General features: G+C 37.3%; 1 protein-coding gene across 4 annotated transcripts in view; it reads right to left on the reverse strand.

Moving 5' to 3' along the window:
• Window positions 1-19,622, reverse strand: part of LOC150082639 (Na(+)/H(+) exchanger protein 2-like) — a 313,793-nt gene that overhangs the window by 33,677 nt on the left and 260,494 nt on the right. For all 4 annotated transcript variants that reach the window (XM_090377561.1, XM_090377564.1, XM_090377562.1 and 1 more), the window contains exons 2-3: window positions 4,174-4,634; window positions 3,769-4,025 (exon numbers count right to left, since the gene is read on the reverse strand). In XM_090377561.1, coding sequence (XP_090233687.1) covers window positions 3,769-4,025; window positions 4,174-4,634 — 718 coding nt within the window. The remainder of the gene's footprint in view (window positions 1-3,768; window positions 4,026-4,173; window positions 4,635-19,622) is intronic.

The raw sequence follows: 19,622 nt of genomic DNA on the forward strand, positions 1-19,622 counted from the left end.
CCATGACCTGCCCTGGCAGCCTGTCTGCATTACTCAGAAAACTTCATATCTGACTGCACAATTACTCCCAGGTCTTTTTCATTTTGTACCACCTTAAGTGTAGTACCACACAGTTGGTAAGTTTCTTTGGGGTTACTTCTACCCATATGCAGTACTTTGCATTTATCAAGGTTAAACTTCAGTTGCCACTTCTTAGCCCATCTGCCCAAATTATCTAGCTCCTGTTGCAGTAGCACACTGCCATTACTGTCATTAACAACTCTGCCAACCTTTGTATCATCTGCAAACTTCGACACTAAGCCTGATATACCTTCATCAATATCATTGATAAATATACAAAACAACAGAGGACCCAACACCGAACCCTGTGGGACTCCACTAATAACATTAGTCCACGAAGAGCAGCACCCGTTAATTACCACCCTCTGCCTTCTCTCACTCAACCATCATTTTATCCATTGTAGCAACTTACCCTTAATACCATTCTGCTCCAATTTGTACAATAGGCTTCCATGCGCAACAGTGCCAAAAGCTTTCCTGAAATCCAAATATATGATATCAAAATTATTTTTTGCATCCAGTTCCTTTGTAACCACATCATAATATCCTATCAAATTTGTCAGACAAGACTTTCCCTTAACAAACCAATGCTGTGTCTGAATTATTGCTGCAGTCTTGTCTAGATGATCCTGCAATGCATCTTTAACCAGTGACTCCATTATTTTACCCCGAACAGAAGTTAAACTAACTGGTCTGTAATTACTCGTGTCACCCTTCGATTCCCCTTTGAGAATTGGGGATACATTTGCACATCTCCAATCCGTGGGGTCCTCCCCTGATTCCAAGGATGCTCTCATAATTGTGGCTAAGGGTTTGCTTACTTCCTTTAATATAACTGGATAGATCCAATCCACTCCAGGTGCCTTTCTTATGTTTAACTTCAACAACTTCTCCTTCACTTTGCCCTCAGTTATTACAAAATCATTAAGCACCCTGCTACAATTTGATAATCTTCTGGCATTTTCAAACCTTAATAACTCCCCATGTGTAAATGTAGATGCAAAATACTCATTCAGCTTGTTTGCTATTTGAGCAGGATCATCAACAGTCGAACTATCGATATCAAGTGGACCAATCAGATTCATCCACTTCCTTTTAGAGTTTATATAAAAGTAAAGCAAAGTAAAGAAATCCTTGCTGTTTTTCTTAGCATCTTTTGCCAAAGATTTCTAGTAATCGGCCTTCGCCTGCTTAACCTCCTTTGTGACCTGATTACAGACCGGCGCCTCCGTAGCCAGGTGGGAAGGAGCAGCAGTGCGTAGCACACGCTTCTTTATTAGACCGGGGTTCGAGCCCATCACCACCAAATACGGAGGATGCGGAAAGGTCAGGGAATGACCATCGCATATCCCCGGAGCAATATGGCCTTAGTTGCTAATGCTTCTAACAAACAAATAACAAATAAATAACAAACGATTACAGACTAGCTTATATCTGCCATAGGCTTCTGAGTCGCTTGATAATTTATATGCATCCCATGCATTTTTCTTCTCTGTCACGAGTCTCATTAGTTCATTTGATAACCATTTAGGCCTAAACCTTGAACAATGTTTCTTAATAGATATGAAAATTTTAGTAGCATCCACGATTCCTTGAATGCTTCCCACTTAGAATTTACTGTTGGTAACATCGTCAGTTGATCCCACTGTACAGAATTTAAAAACTGTCTGAGACCACTGTACTCACCTTTACGGAAGCAAAAACCCTTTCCTTTACCCCTGACGGTAATTATATCTTTAAGTAAATCCCACATCAGTACACTGTGATCACTGCCACCTAGTGGTTCCTTTAGCTGCAAATTCTTAATACACGAATGATCACTGCTGATAACCAGATCAAGAATATTACCCTCTCCGGTTGCCTCTCGAACATGCTGCTGCAGAAAACAATCATCCAATAAATCCAAAAAAGTCTTACTAGTGTGTGAGTGACCAACCCACGAGTTCCAGTCAATATCTGGGAAGTTAAAATCCCCCATTATAAGACATTCTGATTTACTAGCCCACTCTATTTCTCTGTACAATTGTGCATTGTACTCATTCGAGTCATTAGGCCTATAACACACTCCTACTCTTATTTTTGCTTTCGCAGTGCTTATGTCACACCAAACTGACTCCACAGTGCACTGTTCATCTATGTCAACTGGATGCACTTCTTTTGATTTTATGTTTTTCTTAATCAACAGCATATCACCTCCTTCCTTCCTATCCTGTCTAACCTTTCTGTACACGCTGTACTTCCCAAAGTTTAAAGACACTTCATCTGAAGTGTCTTTGAACCTTTGCGCTTTATCTGTGCTTAAATATCGTGGGGGAAAGGAGACAGAGAATTGAACTGTGTATAATGGAAAATAAATGAATATATTAGCAAATGGTCTTGAGCGTCAGGTATCATTTTATATCGGAATATAAATTTCATTTCATTCAAGAATCATAATATACATTAAAATTCTTGCCCCACTGACCAAACAGAATAAAACTCATTTTAATAATAAAAATGAAAAAAATATAAATAAACATGAACTTTGATTGAGATAAAATAAAAGATAAATTATTGAGATAAATTAATTAAGAATATAAATATAAAGTAAATATAAAATCGGCGAAATGTACTCATAAAAGAGAGGAGCTCGCAGAGTTGTACACTGTATGTCCCTTTGTGAACTCACTAAATGTAGTACGCGAACGATCCTAAAAGCACAAATGCATACCATGACACAATACGAGAGCAACACCGGAGTGGCATGGCATCAACAAGAAAATAAAGGAATGAAGGAGGGGAGAAGAAAGTGAACCAAAAAAAATAATAATAATAAAATAAAATAAATAAATAAATAAATCTAAGAAAGAAGAGAAGTCAGTTGTGCTCTGAGGACAATTCGTCATCGTCGGACGATTTTGAGTATGAAGGAACTGTTTGAACAGCTATTCAGCAATATCTAAATATGAGGGAGCTATTCGAACAGCTATGAATGAGGCAACTATTCGAACAGCTATGTATGAGGGGACTATTCGAACGGCTAACTGCGCCCCTCTGCCCTCGCAGAGCACTACTGGTGTGAGCAGCACGGTCGGTCACCTCAGTATTCTTATTGTTGAAATAATCGATTGCGCCCGCAGCACCAAATTTGTGTTTGGTTGGAGGCCGTCCATATTTTTATATCGGGTTCCAATATAAATTGTAAATTGGAACCCGCATACAACCCTTTATGGGCTTCATCATCTTACGCAGTGATAACTGCTAGCACAGTAGCTATAAGGCATTAATTACTTGTTCTTCCTCGTTCTTCTACTATGTTGCTGTAACGTGGTATGAATTTATTCCTCTTGGAGCTATCGTTAGTGAGTTGACAAAGGGACATACAGTTCCAAAACTGTATTTCCTTATATAAAATAAAACTATTTATCAATTTTATTTTTATTTTGCCTTTATATTCTCAATTTGTATATGCATTTTCATCACTCTTATTTTATGGATTTATTTTTTATTTTATTCTGTTTTGTCAGTTCGACAAGAAATTTATTATATAAATCAATATAAAATGATTTTAAAAGTTGTACGATAAAACCGTAATTCGATCGTTGCTTCTGCTGGATCGAGAGGAGAACATCGAAAAGTAAACAAAGATAAATATTAATTATTTATCTCATGCTAATTTTTCTACACCAAAAACTTGTCAAAACATAAACAGTTATTGTTTTTACTTACGCTAGGATGCCAGACAGGTGAAACAGCTCAGCACTAACATACGACAGATAGGCCATGACGAAGACAAACAGTGGTTCTATGACACGGACGTGGTGAGTGAACCGAGAGATGAACGCAGCTAGAAATCCCCAGATGATACCTATTAGGGTTCCTCCTAAAGCTACTACAAAGAATGACGCAACGCCTGCTACGTAATCTACAGGTTCAACATTTTCTACACCCATTTCTCGGTAACCTTCGAACATATGGTAGAGGACCTGATTAGAGAAACGGAGCTAACTGTAAAAAGGTATTTATATAATATATTAAGATGGCATTTCATAGGATAACTTAATATATCACAATTCTCCACTAGCATGAAAAAAAATATAGTATGCAGTTCGTTCCAGAGATGGCAGCACTTACCACAGTAACGGCATCGTTAAGGAGTGACTCTCCGAAGACTAGAATGTAGAGCACCTCGTTGACGTGTATCTCCTCGAACACGGCTAGGACGGCGACAGGATCAACAGCGGACGCAATAGAACTGAATAATAAAGTATCGAGCAGTGGCATGTCGACACCATACAGCCCAGTAAGACCCACAGCCCATAATGAAACCCCTACAGTAACAGCGTTTATAACTGTTCCAAAGACGGCAAAGGTTAAGATCGTGACAAGGTTATCGAAGAAAAGGCGGTTTGGCATGAAATATCCTGCATCCAGGACAATGGGCGGAAGCATGTAGAGAAAGAAGACATCTGGCGTTAAGGGGCCTACTTGGGTAAGGCCGGTGTAAAACAGGAGTAATCCAATGATAACCCCCACAACAATTAGAAGACAACTCTCTGGGCATATCAGCGATATCTTCGGGGTGAGATGAAATCCTGAAAAGTAATATAAGAAAAATAAGTCAAAAATGAATAAAAAGTAAATAAATAAGACAAGAAATAAGTCAAAAAATAAATAAATAAGACAAGAAATAAGTCAAAAAAATAAATAAAGCAGTATGAAATAAGAATACTACTGGCAAAAAATAATCACATCATTTATCCAGGCCCCGAGAACCTTGTTTTTTAGCATCTTTTCCACATGGTGTGAGTTTTAAAACGGTAAAGCTATTATACTATAATATTTAAAAGTTACTTTGTCTGTAAACAAGTTTGTCTTTAATCATAGGTGTAATTTTCTTTCTAATTCTTAATTTTTTTTCCAATTCTTAAAAATAACGTTAAGTTATTGCAGACAATGACAGTCACCTCCCCCACCCCCCCACATTTTATATTGTTGCTGATTAAGCACCCATAATTCAGTTCACATGAGAAAGTAGTAAAGATCGTTCGAAGAGTTATTTTGAACATATCTTTAGTTCATGTGAATTCGTAGTGCAGTGATTACGGTCAGGCCTCTTCTGCATCGTATGAAAAAAGACCCAGGGTTCGAACCTTTTTTTCACATTGCGGTCTAGTTAGTGGGTCTGGGAGCGACTGTTTCATGATTTTATCTTCTGTAGAGTTTGGGCTTTCATCCTGCAAAAAGGCAAACCGGCCAAAGTATAAACGCAGTTACAGACAATGTATTGACGCCTCATGACCTTGGTATTTTGGCGCGTAATATATGCATACAAATTAGGAACGTGAAAAGGGTAAATTTTATGAATTTTGCTTCTATAATCGATCGTGAACTCATTTTAAAAAACACACGGTGTGTCTTGATAAATTTTATCTACTCTAAGGCATGATGATATTGTGGTTTGAAGTTCAAATTAAAAAATCCCCAAATCCACGGTATTTATATTAATAATAGTTTCCATATGAACAATAATTTTAGTTAATAAATTCTATTCCTTGCTAGAAACTATTTTTATTTTTTTTTATTTTATGCATTTACGTCGTTTTTACATTTAAAGGTATAAAATTAGCCTTAATTCGTTTTTTGCTTAATTTTTTGGAGATAACGGGGGCATTAGGAAATCGCAAAAATAATCTTAAACTTTGTAGTGAAAACCACACAGCAGTAATAGATCTTAGCGTTATTTATGTAACTTTGTGGACTAGGGTTCGATTCCCGCCATGGGTTGTCCATTCTTGGTGTACAAAAGACCAGGCACCTCAGTCTCATGAATCATCAGTGCCGATTAAACAACGGATAAATGATAGAAAATTCTTTCACTCAATTCATTTAAGCCAGATTACGAAAGCAGGAACCAAAGACAGGATGGATACGTTCGAAAAGTGAACACCGAGAACTATAACGGTGTCATATAAAACTTTTAAATTGTCATATTTTATAATTATAATAGTTCCCATATGAACAATAATTTTAATTAATTTTTTCACGACTACTGCACGATAGTTAGCTTGTTTTCTGCAGTATGTTTAAGATGCTGGTTTACTGTGCTTTTCACACGTTTCCAGTTTGCACAAGTCAGGAATGGACAACATTTTAGTGGATTAGAATTGGTTGTGTCAGGAAATGGAACGGGCCATCCTCCCACAATATAGTGGTTTTGCCACTTGTTACTCGTGTGGAGGAGAGGTTTGGATTCGAAGCCCATCGGTGAGTGGGTGAAGTTTTAAAGTTCTTATCAATCGGGACTGTAGTTAGCCAGTCTTTTGCAGAGGGTAGAACTTACCCCTGAGTTCACATGTTTTTTTTTTTTTTTTGTTTATTTACTAATTGTTTTTCTGAGCAAACTTACTTTCATTGTACTTGCTTGGAGAGCATTGAGTTGAACATATCGGACATATCTCTGAAGGTAGACAACGACTTCAGCTATGCGTGCGCAGATAAGAAGTAGGTATGTAAGTGTGCAGGAAACACTGGAGATATCGGTAGAAGTCACTGGCTATAAGTAGCAGTAAGGGACTTACTAAGATATGCATGATTATTGGTTCTTCTTCTTCTTCCAGTCACATAGTTCCCTGAGGAGCTGTTGTGGCCACCAACAAATTCCTTCAACTGCATCGATCATGTGCTATACGAGCGGCATCTCAAAATGTCACGCCCAAAAGTTCACTTATCCCATCCTTCCACCTAATTACAGGTCTTCCTTTAACAGCAGTTTCCGGAGTTCGTTTTGTTATGGTCTCTGTGGCATCAGATAATGTGGTGGTATGCCATTGCCTACCACATGGCTGATTTTGAAAGGGGCCGGCTTTAATCATCATGGATCCCACGAGATACTCTTGAAGAGGAAAGGTGACCACAGCAGAGCCACGCTTAGTGAAGAACGCTGATTACATCTGGTTTTCGCCTGGTTTCCAGAGGTCGTCTATGTATATAAACAGATATATATTATTCATTAGATTCGCACAGGTAGTTATTATATCTTCAGTCAATGAATTTATTCATAAGGTGACACTATTATCCCTCTTCTTCCTAATTCGATGTCTAAGTAATGTCCAATATTTCCAACTAATTATGTCGAATATATTTTAAAATAATTTTCTCCCAAACCATAAAGCACGCAACGTTTCCTTACCATAAACATATTTTCATGCTGATTCGCACAGTCTTAACTCCCAATGAATACATTTCGTACATTTTAAAATATTCGTTCCTGTATTTCAAATTTACACTCCTTTCATATGGCATTAACCGCTGCCTAATCTTCTGTATTCTTCGAACGCGATAACCGTTAAACTGTTATTTTAATCTTAAAACCTAAGTATTTATCACACAGACAGCATCCTTAGCTTTCCGAACGCAACAGTGCTCAACGTTGTGAAGAATGTGAAGATCGAGAGTGATACAACAGCTAAGTCATGATCTTGTAGATCTAGAAAATTAACTGATAGGAATCAGTGAACTCTGAAGAGGGCGATTACATTATCCTTGAAGACGTCCCTACAATATCTGACATTGGAACTCTAGATGTCACATAAAAAAAATTCATGATGGAGAGGAAGCTCATAACCCTATGCTGTATTTTGTCTGTAAATTGTGTGTAATTTGTTGTTGGTATGCTGTGTTTACTGGACAAAAAAAATCTGAATTTCCGGGAGGTTGCAGTATGTCACAGGGGTATCCGTAAACCGGCATGGGTTTGATTTTCATGGAGAGTTCCCGATAATACCATCTGCAAAATGCAAGACATCTTTTGGAGTGGTGCAGTGTTTATCATTCATTGACTCTGGAAAAATGGGAAGAAGACCTAGCAGGCTATAAGACGCCATATTCAAGTCGAATTTTGGTATAGAGATACATTTTAACAGATAGCGTTTGTCTGAGAATTCTACCTACCGCAGTGTATCCTCCTAGCAATGGGGTTTAAAGATCAGCCATCCTGGTTTGGGGCTGCTTCTCATGTTCAGTATGGACTGAAAAAGTTTATCGTAGTGTCAAAAACCTTCAAATCCGTTTCATATGTTGATACGGATTTGTATCAACATTTTATCAACATATTAACAACTTATTATAAATATTTAATAAGGTACCATGGAGGTAACTCCATGGTACCTTACAATTTTTTGGAACTGGGCCTTTTATGTTCAAGCCCCATAATGCTCCTTATGAGAATTCTAGTCTGAATCGTACAGAAAATCTTTGTGATTGGTGGAACTACCAATCAGACTGAGGCCAGTAATTTTCATTTCTGCAATGTTGACAACATCGAGGAGAAATGGCGCAAAATTCTGATTAGTTACTATAATCGTACATCATGCGTACATTTGCAACGCCACATTGCTAAGCGACTGACTGTATGAACAAAATTATTCGGATGCACAGATAGATAATAGCAAAAAAGATTATTAATTCAAAAACGTCATACATAATAGGGCCACCTTTGGTCGGTATGACTGCCTCAACTCTCCTGGGCATACTTTCAACCAACTTGCGATAGCTGTCGGCCGGAATTCCCCTCCGTTCATCTTGCAATGCAAGTGCCAGAGTCGGTGTGGGAGAAAGCTTTTTTGGCCACAGCCTAATCTGCCTCTCCAGTTCGCCCCAAAAATGTTCATTGGATTTGAGGTTCGAGCTCTGCGTAAGCTGGATCACCTTTTGGACGCTATTGTCCACAAACTACTCCTGTATGACCCGCACTATATGACACGGAACTTGCTAATTCTGATAAATTAAAATTATCATTTTGACGACACCGGAGCTTGTAACTTATATCTGTCTGATGTATTTTGTCTGTAGACATGTGCATTAACGGGTCGATTTGCATGTTGTGCAAGCTACTTTTTTCCTTTCAGGAATCACCTATGGTCTTCATAGTATAACGGCTTCCTCCACAGTTGATTTTAGTGGGATCAGACGAGTTGCAGTTTGGCTCATAGAGTGGTTACTGATGTAGCATCCAACCACCATCCCACATTTAAAGTCAGTCTAACTTCCTACTGGCTTCTAAAGTACTGCTGTTATACAGGCAAATCCACGAGATTTATATTGCTATGTCTGAGTGGTATACAAATACTTTTGAGCATATCGTATATTTTTAGTTAGTCATCACTTCCAGTCCAAGAATTTAATTCAATAATAGATTTAATAAAAATTTATTAGATTTTTTTAGATTTTCAATAATAGAAAAGGGAATAATTTAATTCACTTTTTACTTTCTTTTTTACTTCGGCTTCACTTGCTTGGCTTAACATTGTGTTTATTTAACTGTGTTGCTGGAACCTATTTGCTTTTATTAATAGATCGTTGTTTGGAGAGTGCACCGAGGCAGCTAATGCGACGAGGATTCAAAATATCATCTCAATGATATTTTGAGATGATATTTTGTGGAATGAGCTTTTATTAATGTGCATTTATTTCTTAATTAATTTGAGTGCACTTCTCTTTATGATATGGATAGAATTAAACATAATCGTAATCCTTTCGAAGTTATATGAACAGGATCCACCTATCAGTCTGCCAAGCCACTTTAATCAGTTTTTTTTTTCTGCGAATTTGTAGCGGCGCTTCATTATCAAACCGTTCGTTTTAACTCCATTATATCATTATTAAATCTCTATCGCAGTAAGAATTTCTAGGAAAGAGTCGTCTCATCTCCATTAGTAATTACCTCTACATCTATGAAAAGTTGCAGACACCAGTAATATTATTAAATGAATTTTTTTACAGGGTGTTGCCCGCGTAGTCTGAAGATAGTTCTTAAATTATGTATTAATCTCAATTTAAGTGCAGATTGTAATTACCAAATTAATTTCGTTTTCGAAATATCCGAATCATTTGTGATAAATGATGTAACCAACAATGACACTCGTATGATGAGGAATGACTCAAAAAGTCACTGTTCACGAATTAATTTTATGTTAATTAAAAACGAGCAGCAGAACAATTTGTACTTGGAAGATTTCACAATATTGAAACGTGCTCCCTTTTCTAATTGCTAATAGAGACGATATGAATATCAATCAGAAATAAACAGATGATGCATATATTTTATTGCTAACACGGAATAGATGTTTAGACTTTTTGTTATCTTTCAGCTCCTTAACGTTGTATGTAGTTGTGCGTATCCTGTTGCAACAACAGTTACTCAGGAAAATTCACAGCGAAAAAACAAAGCCTGTATTTCTGCTAGATATTTTCCGTGTCCTTTTCAACAGTGTTCTGATTCAGAACATTTCTAATCGGAATATAAAATCGAGAAGTAAACATTGAAGTTTTGTAATGATCGCACTTCAGTCAATGTTCTTGTTTGACTGCTAGGGAAGTGAGATTATTATGAGATCATGGATAAGAATTCTAATATTATATCAAAGAATATCGTCATCACGGGAGAAAAAAAAAATTTAAATCAACATTTTTTTTTAAAATGTTTAAAGTTTTAAAGGGTGGTGGACAAATTTGAGTTTCTTTCATGTGAATTTAAATCAGTTTTTTACGCACATTTCAACATAAACTAACGAAGGTCTGCGTCTTCGGTAGCGAAGACCAGTTTTATTCGAAAAAAAGAAAAAGTTAATATCTACTCCTATTCTGAAATTTAAACTGTATTCCAGCAAGGATAAAATGCATATTCTTTTTACTGAATAGTCTTTTCAGCGATCAAAAACGTAAAAACTTACTTTCTAACGATATTCCTCATATTCTTATGAAATTTTCTTTATCTTCTTTAGAATATTGGCACGCTGAATCTGAATATTAGTAGTACACTACTCGACAAAATTAACAGAACACGTAAAAAACGTGGTGATACTCGTGCAGCTTGCGATGAAGCGAGAAAAAATTTGGTATGGTGGGTGTACCATAGAATAATGATGAAATGAGGAGACAGCGAGAAACTTCGGATAGGTATAAGAGACATTTATAAGGGTTGTATAACAATTACCAAAAAGGTCACATTACAGAAGTAGATACAAAAACTCGAAACACATACATCAGTACGGTGTATGATCCTCTCCAATGCCTGAACAGGACTGACAGCGTGAACCAACTCGATAGAAGGGTGTCTATAAGCTTCTGCGGCAACAAATCCCATTCTTCCACCAGCGCAGACCATAGCTCACCAAGTGACTGAGGAGTTGGATGTCGACGTGCGACGCCCAAGGGCATCCCACGCGTGTTCGATCAGATTTAAGTCTGGTAATCGAGTTGGTCACGGCAGTCGTTGGATATATCCAGTTTCAAGATATTCCGCCACCATTTGAGCTGTATGTGCAGTGGCGTTCTCGTGCATGAAAAAATCTGGGCCAACCACACCCGTAAAATGTTGCACATAGAGTTCGAGGATCTGTACTCGGTACCTCTGCACAGTTACGGTACCCCTATCAAAAATATGAAGAGGGGTGAGGCCGTTGGTCACAATTCCGCCCCACACCAGAACACTGCCTCCACCGTAAGTATCCTTTTCTTTGATGTTGGAAGGATGGTACGCGTTCCTCGTTGTCTCCAGATGAAATAACGTCTAGAATCTGTAGATTAAAACGGGACTCATCAGAGAACAGAACTGTACCCCATTTGTCAGAGCTTCAAGTCACATGTTCATGGCACCATTTTCGATGAGTTCTGCGGTGACTGGGGTTATTGGGATACAAACCACTGGCTTCCTTGTGTAGAATCCACTTGAATTCAGCCTTCTTAACACGGTCCGGTTGGAAATGTTTTCGCCTGTAGCCGCAGCAACCTCAAGACACAGTTGATGAGGAACATCGTAGGACTCCGTCTTCTTAGAGCCAAATAGCGGTCTGTTCTGGTTTACGTAGCCCTCGAGCGACCTTGCCAGCTTTTCTTGTAATGGTTCCTGTCTCCTGAAACTGCTTCCACGGTGCTGAGACGACGCTGCGTGACAAATTAAGCTGACGTACCACCTCCTCCTGAGACTGCCGGCTTCAAATCGTCCAACGGCTCGCCATCTCAAAGAATTATGAGTACTGGAGATGTGGCTGTCCTACTGAGCAAGCCAAAAACGGGAATGATGTGATGTGGTCTCAACCCATGTTTTTATAGGCATGAATAAATTGCATAATGTGCGGCTCTGTAAGGTTGTAGATAGATTTGTATTGGATCTCCGAATTTACATTCTAGGATGCCTATTATATCAAATATTCGCCTTAGGCAACACTGTTCGCAATAAAATATTAATGAAAAACATTTTGTTCTGTTACTTTTGCTGAGAAGTGTATTCATTTAATCTTTGAATATCTTTAAACTGTCAGCCTCAACTACCTGTGTTCTAGTAATTAACAACTTAATGGCTAAAAGAAAACTTCCTACGGCTGAAAGAAAAGATCCTACAATCTAGTGAAAACTCTTCCCCTGTAATTTGAATATATGGCCCCTAGGTCCTGGAATTCTTTATAGCAATGAAAATTGAGCCTTTATTCATTTTACTGACTACTCTCAGAGCCTTATAAACCTCAATCAGGACTTCTCAAAGGTGCCTGGTTGTCAAGCTCTGTAGCCCACAAAATTGGGAGTCATTCCTCTTACGGTTGCCCACTTGCTGATCTCACCATGCGGGTTGCCCCTCTTTGGACCCTTTCAAGAAGCTCAATCAACGTCGTTTTTCAAATGAGGTCTCCATACTTGGACACACCGTTCCAAATGCGGTCAAATGCAAAACTGTACAGGATAATGTACAGTTTTGCATTCGACCTATATCTGTACAGGATAATGTTCGATAAATCATCGATAAGACACCATTGGTTTTCCTGGCTGTCTGTGCACTGTTCAGAAAACTTCAAATCTGTCCGTATCGTACCTCCCAGATCTCTTTGTGTTTAATTCAACCCTTCAAAGTGTATAACTTATTTTGTAGTTACTATTCCACAACTGTGAGAAATGAAAGCAAAAAAAAAAAAAAAAAAAAAGTCGAATTAATAAATAAATAACTTTAATTCTGTAAACGGTCTCAAGACTTTTTTAAAAATTTATTTCAAAACAAATAATTTCAGTAATGACGTTAACACCGTTTTTCTTGATGAAGATTTTAACCAGCCATTTTCCAATGAATTATGTAAATACGAGGTTCGAACGATTCTTCAAATAATTCTGTATTCAAACCTCTGGAGGAATATAGTTATTTTTCTGCTACAAAATTAATGCCTAAATGTTAGTTTTGAATTTCATTCTTTGCTTGCTGAGTTGTTAGCACACCGAAGTAGAAGTGCTTTCTTTTAATGCCTTTCTGAGTGATTCAGCATGATGGCAATCAAGCCAGATGAATAAGGAAAGCTACGAATAGCATTTCAAAACAAACCCAATTTGAAATGACCCGGCGATGTTTAGTTCAAATTGCACGCTTCAAATGCCTTGTATGCATATTGTTGAGTATTATTAACAGTAAGTATTATTGACAGCTGAATACTTTTTCTTCTGACTCTTCAAAATAACCTCTCTCTTTTGTCCCAATATATGGTCAGCATCACGTTTCCTGCAGATGGCGTGGCTCGGAACTTCTTTAGCTTTGGAGAGCCAGAATGATCCAACTTTTTAGGCAATCATTCCCTACAGTTCATACAAAGCCAGCAACAGTGAGCTTGCATCAAGCATCCGAATGAATTCACATCTGACAGTATCCGAACATTAGATTCTCGATGGAAGGCTACAATTAATATATTGAAAGAGTAGACTATGCTGAAAATTAATGAGGTTCCTTACTGCAGGTTTGAATAAATAATTGTTTATTCCACTTTTGTTGTTTTCATTTAAACAACCTTTGTGTACCTATTTCGCTTTAAAAAGTAAAAATACATATTGCGCTAATATGCCATAGTTCTGGGCGGATAAAAACTCATTGACTGCAATTAATGGCTGTAGCTGTTGCATATTTTGTATTCTTATTTTCGTTTTACTGTTGGATAATTGCCATCATTTTAATAATTTATAAATTCCAATCTAAGCCAAATCTATCTTGCGTAATTCCGTAATTCTTGGGTAAGATTTGTTTATGGACATTTGCACATAGTAGCTGTCCGTTGCCTCCGGGGAACGAATAGTTCAGTTAGGGTTACATCACTGGCCTCCCTCCTCCATTCATCCGGTCATGTCTCAGTTGAAACAAAGTGATGAAGACAGAACCGGTTAGTCAATTGTCACTATTAGAAAGATAGAAAGATGGAGTGTTTGTTTTATGCGGCAGGCTGCAATTTAACATGAGGAAGTCTGTCCGTCATGTTATTTAAATATCGGTAGTGTGACGGAATATGCGGTTAAATTTGAAAACTTTATTTTCGAAATAAAACAAAATAATAATGAGTAAAATGTGTTAAAGCAAACATTGTGAAACTTCCACAAAGATATTCTAGAATACGATAATTCAAAGGATTCATGCGTAGATTTTTATAGGTGGGAGGACAAGGCTCTAAACTCGACTCTCTCCTTGGTCTGGTATAGAGAGTAAATAATTAGTTTCGAGAATAATTGTATATGCTTTTCTTAGGACTTGTAAAATATAGATTCAGATACACTATACCGCTTATCTACCTCGCATGTACAATTATAATCGACAGATCTTATATTTTCTTAATCTTTTGACTACTTCTCTTGATATCCTTCATTCCCATAAACTTCTGTTAAATTGTGAGGTGTCGCATTTTCAGATTTGTTTAACTTTACACAAATTCATTATTATTTACGAATATTTAATTTTATTGTTTACCTGTGACTCATTTTACTCAGACACCAAACTACACGCACTATCTGCGATAGAACCGTCGTCCTCCCCACACCGGGTGGAAAGATCTGAGTTAGAGTCCCGTCGATGACATGAGGGATTTTTATGGACCTTTTCCACAACGTGGCTGAGTTATTCGGTCTCAGGCGAGGTTAGCGTGGTTTTCTCTCTCAGAAACTCGGATTTTTCTTCCAGCAAACAGAAAATGACCACACAAGCAATTTGCAGGCAGTATACACGGAGCAACAGGGTCTTAGTTGCTAGTGCTCTTAAAACCCTACTACAACAACACGCACTTATGTTCATGCACCTGAGGGGTAGCACAGTGGGTATAATCAAAGGCCTGAATCGGGACGAAATTTTATGAGCTTTTTTTTTCCCAGAATGTAGCCGAGTTAGTCGGTCTCAGGCGAGGATGGCCTGAACTCGGAAATTTGGGGTTTTCGTCCACAACTGGCACGACTGTAAAACAGACGTATTTACATACACAGTATATTGTGTCTGTAAATGCGTCTCATAGCATTAGTTTCTTTAGCGTTTAACACCTACATACGTACAACGTACGTATATGTAGTACTTCTATTCATAATAGTTGTTATTGCAAGACTGATTACTTGATCTAGAAAGTACAGCTGCTTTATATGATTATGTCTTCTCCCCTGCTTCCACAAGCCACACACAAAATTCAGTCTTATTTGCTTTATAAGTATAATTACACTTCTTATAAGCGCTTTTTTCCGATGGCCTAAAGTGGAAATAGATCATGTTAGAAACTAATACGCATAAGCTGTATTTCTGCTAGTTCTTTGGTTAGGTTTTCCCTTTTTCATTGTTAGTCTGTGCGGTTAGCACAGTCGTATCGTCACCGTCCTCCCCATACCGGGTGGAAAAGGCCCGGGTTCGAATCCCGTCGATGACGCGAGGAACACTCAATTTACAGACACATGTAAGAAATTACAGGTGACCCTAATATAATAATTTGAATTTTTCATTAAATTTTTAACGAGAAACAAATGTGGGTTTTTATGGATCTCTTGTAGGGTTCAGTGACTATAGTGTTACCAAGGTAACAACCGTTTAAGGTTGAAATTCACAGCATTGCTACCAATATATTCCGCTAAGTGTTGTCTCCGCTTGTTTTTAGGGCTCGTATCATAAATCTTCGCTTACAAGCACTTCAGAAAGTAAAGTAGAATCAATAGGCGCATGATATTTTCCAAGAACCCATCAGTTACTCACGTAAGAGTGTTAACGTTCTCAAGATGTGAAAATGTCAGGTAACAAGAAAATGGACTTTTATAACGTCATACAGCCCAATTGTCGTCAACAGGGTTTGTCGAACCATATCGACCGGAGGCTATATTTTATTCCATCATCCCACAAGTATTGATTCACGTATCGATTCCATCTTCACACAGGTGAACTTCAGACTCGAATGTGTGCCCTTGAAGTGACTAAATCTCATCGATGTGAAATGGAGGAACAGAATTTTAAAAAAAATATATTGATATACCCACTCTAATTTGCTGAAGTATTTGTAGTGTGAAATATTTAAAACAACATGCGTGCTTCTCACATCTCCAGTCTAAGTGGTCATCAATTTGTATTTTCATATTCAGAGTTAATTATATCCCATAGATATCCATAGATTTCTGAATTCCAACTATTTCTACAAATGTTGTCTTCCGTCCGACAGATATTCTCACCGATAACAAAACAAACGTTATTTTTGTAGTTATAAAAACAACTCAACCGGTTTTACTTTTTATACTGAAGGTTTACAAAGTCTGTGAGGTTAGTGTGTTTTTTATTGAGTTGGATTACATTATTGTAGAATTTTCCCTCAGAGAAATAAGGCCGTGAGGCGTCAGTATATCATATTTATAAATTGCGTGTGTGTTATGGTTGGTTTGTCGGTTTTGCAGGATGAAAAATCAAAGTTTCTATTTTCTTCTTTAGTGAGAGTTGCTCACTAGAGACGGATAATTTGATTGCAGCTTTTGTATAGCTAAAATTTATACAATACACTGTTACTATTAGAAAGCATGACATCTTCAAAAAGCATTATTTTACTGCAAAGCACCTTGAGGATCTTATCATTTACAGCTTAGAATTTCCTTTTAGCGACTTAGGGTCCTTGTGACGTCATATTTTAACTTGTTTTTTTCCTCTAAAATTATGAGATGTCTGATTGTAGCATTTTTTTAAAGCACTTAGTTTTTAATGCATAGAAGCTGCTGAGCGCTACATTATCAACAAGGCCAGTATTATAATAGAAGTGAGGACATTGTTCGAATGATGATGACGGTGGGTTATTGTTGAGGGTCATTTCTTGTCGAACGCTGTCCGTAATGTAGCCTTAATACGGCACTAAATATCCTAAAATATATGAAATAAAATTCTCATCATGGGTATTCTCCCCTGTTTCCCCTCAGTTATTTTTTAGGTTTAAATTACTAGCAAGTATTTAAATTCATTATAATACCCTGAGAGTAAATCAGTATACTGTATATCGCTTTGTAAATCGTTCCAATAAATTGCCTTCAGAATGCTCCCGATAAATTTTAAATTATTTATATTTACCAAGAAGTTTAACTTCTTGGTAAATATAAATAATTTAGGATTTATCGATGAAAACTTGATCAAAAGAATTGATAGATCACTACCCTGAACTACAAACTCCAGGGCTAAAAATTTTGGATTTGAATAGAACCTCAAATTCCTTCTGGATGAAAGAAATCATGCCATGTTTGGCTACAATTACACCTCTGGGATCCGAGTAGATAAAGAACAGGCAGAAAAATAAAGATAAAAGTTTTTTCTCTACATATTTGGTTTCTCCTGCGTAATTCAATTTCACTTAAGGGATTTTCGCGTTTGCGTAGCGAGTAGAATGGCTGCACTCGTGTTGTTGGGTCTATGAAGTCAATGTTGACAGAGTATGTTATTCTTAATTATTTGTTACAATTGTGCAATGATGTTTATTATTCATATCAACTCACGAACAAAAGACGGAAACACTAACCTGTGGTTAGTGCGTTGCATAATTTTTACAGATTTAAGACAGAAACATTCAAATAGCATTTTTTATTAATGATTTCTTTGTGTGTGTGACACGCTCGAGATATGAATAAGAATATTAAAGTGACCATGGCAGCACCGAATTGAAGAAATGTTTAGCATCTAGTGATGTCATAGATGTCCTTGTCATTCCGGGTTTGGCCATGGGCATCGTGCCATAGAAAGATTGGAAAGAAACAAAAATTAATAAACGAAAGAAGGGTGTGGAGAGAGCAACCAGGAACACCACATATTTCTGAGGACAAGGTTGAGCTGGCCTGTCAGAATATTTTATGTGATACGCATCTCACCTAAACTCTTAGTGCTTTCGAAATAAATGGGAGATGTGATATTATCTGTAGTTTCTCTTTTTATTCTTCGTGTTATTAGATTTCAGGTAAAATATCTAATTTTCAGCTTCCAAATTTAGTACATCCTATAGGGTAAGAAGAGAAAAATGGATTGCATTACTGTAGTTTTTAAATTGAAAATTTTTCACTAGGAGAAGTGACTCTCGTTCACTGTGCTGTTTTGTATAGAGTGTTTACGACCTATAGATTGAATGGAGTAGCCGTAAACTTTTTGGAAGGTAATGAATTTTAATAGTGAGGTCCTATAAAGTTCCTTAACTCCAGCTGACAACTCACAAAACTGAGCTGAGGCAGAATTCATACCAAGCTGTCGGTTTTTTTTTCCTTCAATTTCCACTACTCTTAGTTTTAAAAATAACCTTCATCCACATGCATTTCCACAGAATAATTACAACCTGCAGAAATTGAAATCAAATGCCAAGAATTTTCTTTTGCCTTTCCAAAGTTATGGTATTAGGGCACTGTACTGATCACCAATCCCTTGCGGTAGCACAGTGGTTATAATCACCGTCTTTTTCTATCGGCTGGAAAAGGCTTCCTAGTTTTCTCTCGGAAACTAGGAAGGCAGGTCTGCTTTTTTTTTTTTTTTGTTTCGGCAAACAACAAGCTGACCGAAAACACTCAATTATAGACAGAAAATTATAAATTATATATAATAAAAATTAATAATAACATAATTAAAATTAACCAAATGCAAAATGAAAACACGATATTCAACAACCATGACTGATTTGAATATCTTATATCTCTACGGTTATCATAAATCTATGAGACTACCGACGACACATGGCTGACCTGACGTAGCCCAGTGGTCAGGAGCGAGAGCGCTTACCACGCGTTCCTTAAGTGGACTGGGGTTCAAGCCCAAAATACGATAAATACTGTATTTGTATTGACGATTTATTGTAAACTCTACTGACTTGGTTGTCGTGCCGGAGTATAAATAGAAAATTTATTTTAATTGCTTTATTCGGCGCACGTCCATTACTTATTGCATCTACCTTTATATACCATTTCGTTCTTTTCACCTGATATCTTTAGGATAAGTTTATCCTCACTGTATTGGAGGCAGGTCCGCACCCCTGAGCATTTATATAGGCCATGCAAATCCCCAGTAATGTACGTTATAGAGCCTATATAACGTACAGTACTGGGCTGAAAACAGTGACGCAACCATAACATACATCCTACAAAATACAATCATTACTGTTCTTTTGCTCAAAATATTAGAAAAAAATTATGTGTAACTTTAGCTCAAAGTGGAAAGATGCACAGAACATAATGATGCAGAGAGAGAGAGAGAGAGAGAGAGTGTGTGTGTGTAAAGTGAATGGCAGTGACGTCAATATGAAACCGTTGTGCATCCCCAT

Source organism: Mastigoproctus giganteus, chromosome 7, assembly GCF_048544385.1.
Source record: "Mastigoproctus giganteus isolate SK-2022 chromosome 7, ASM4854438v1, whole genome shotgun sequence".
NCBI lineage: Eukaryota > Metazoa > Arthropoda > Arachnida > Uropygi > Thelyphonidae > Mastigoproctus > Mastigoproctus giganteus.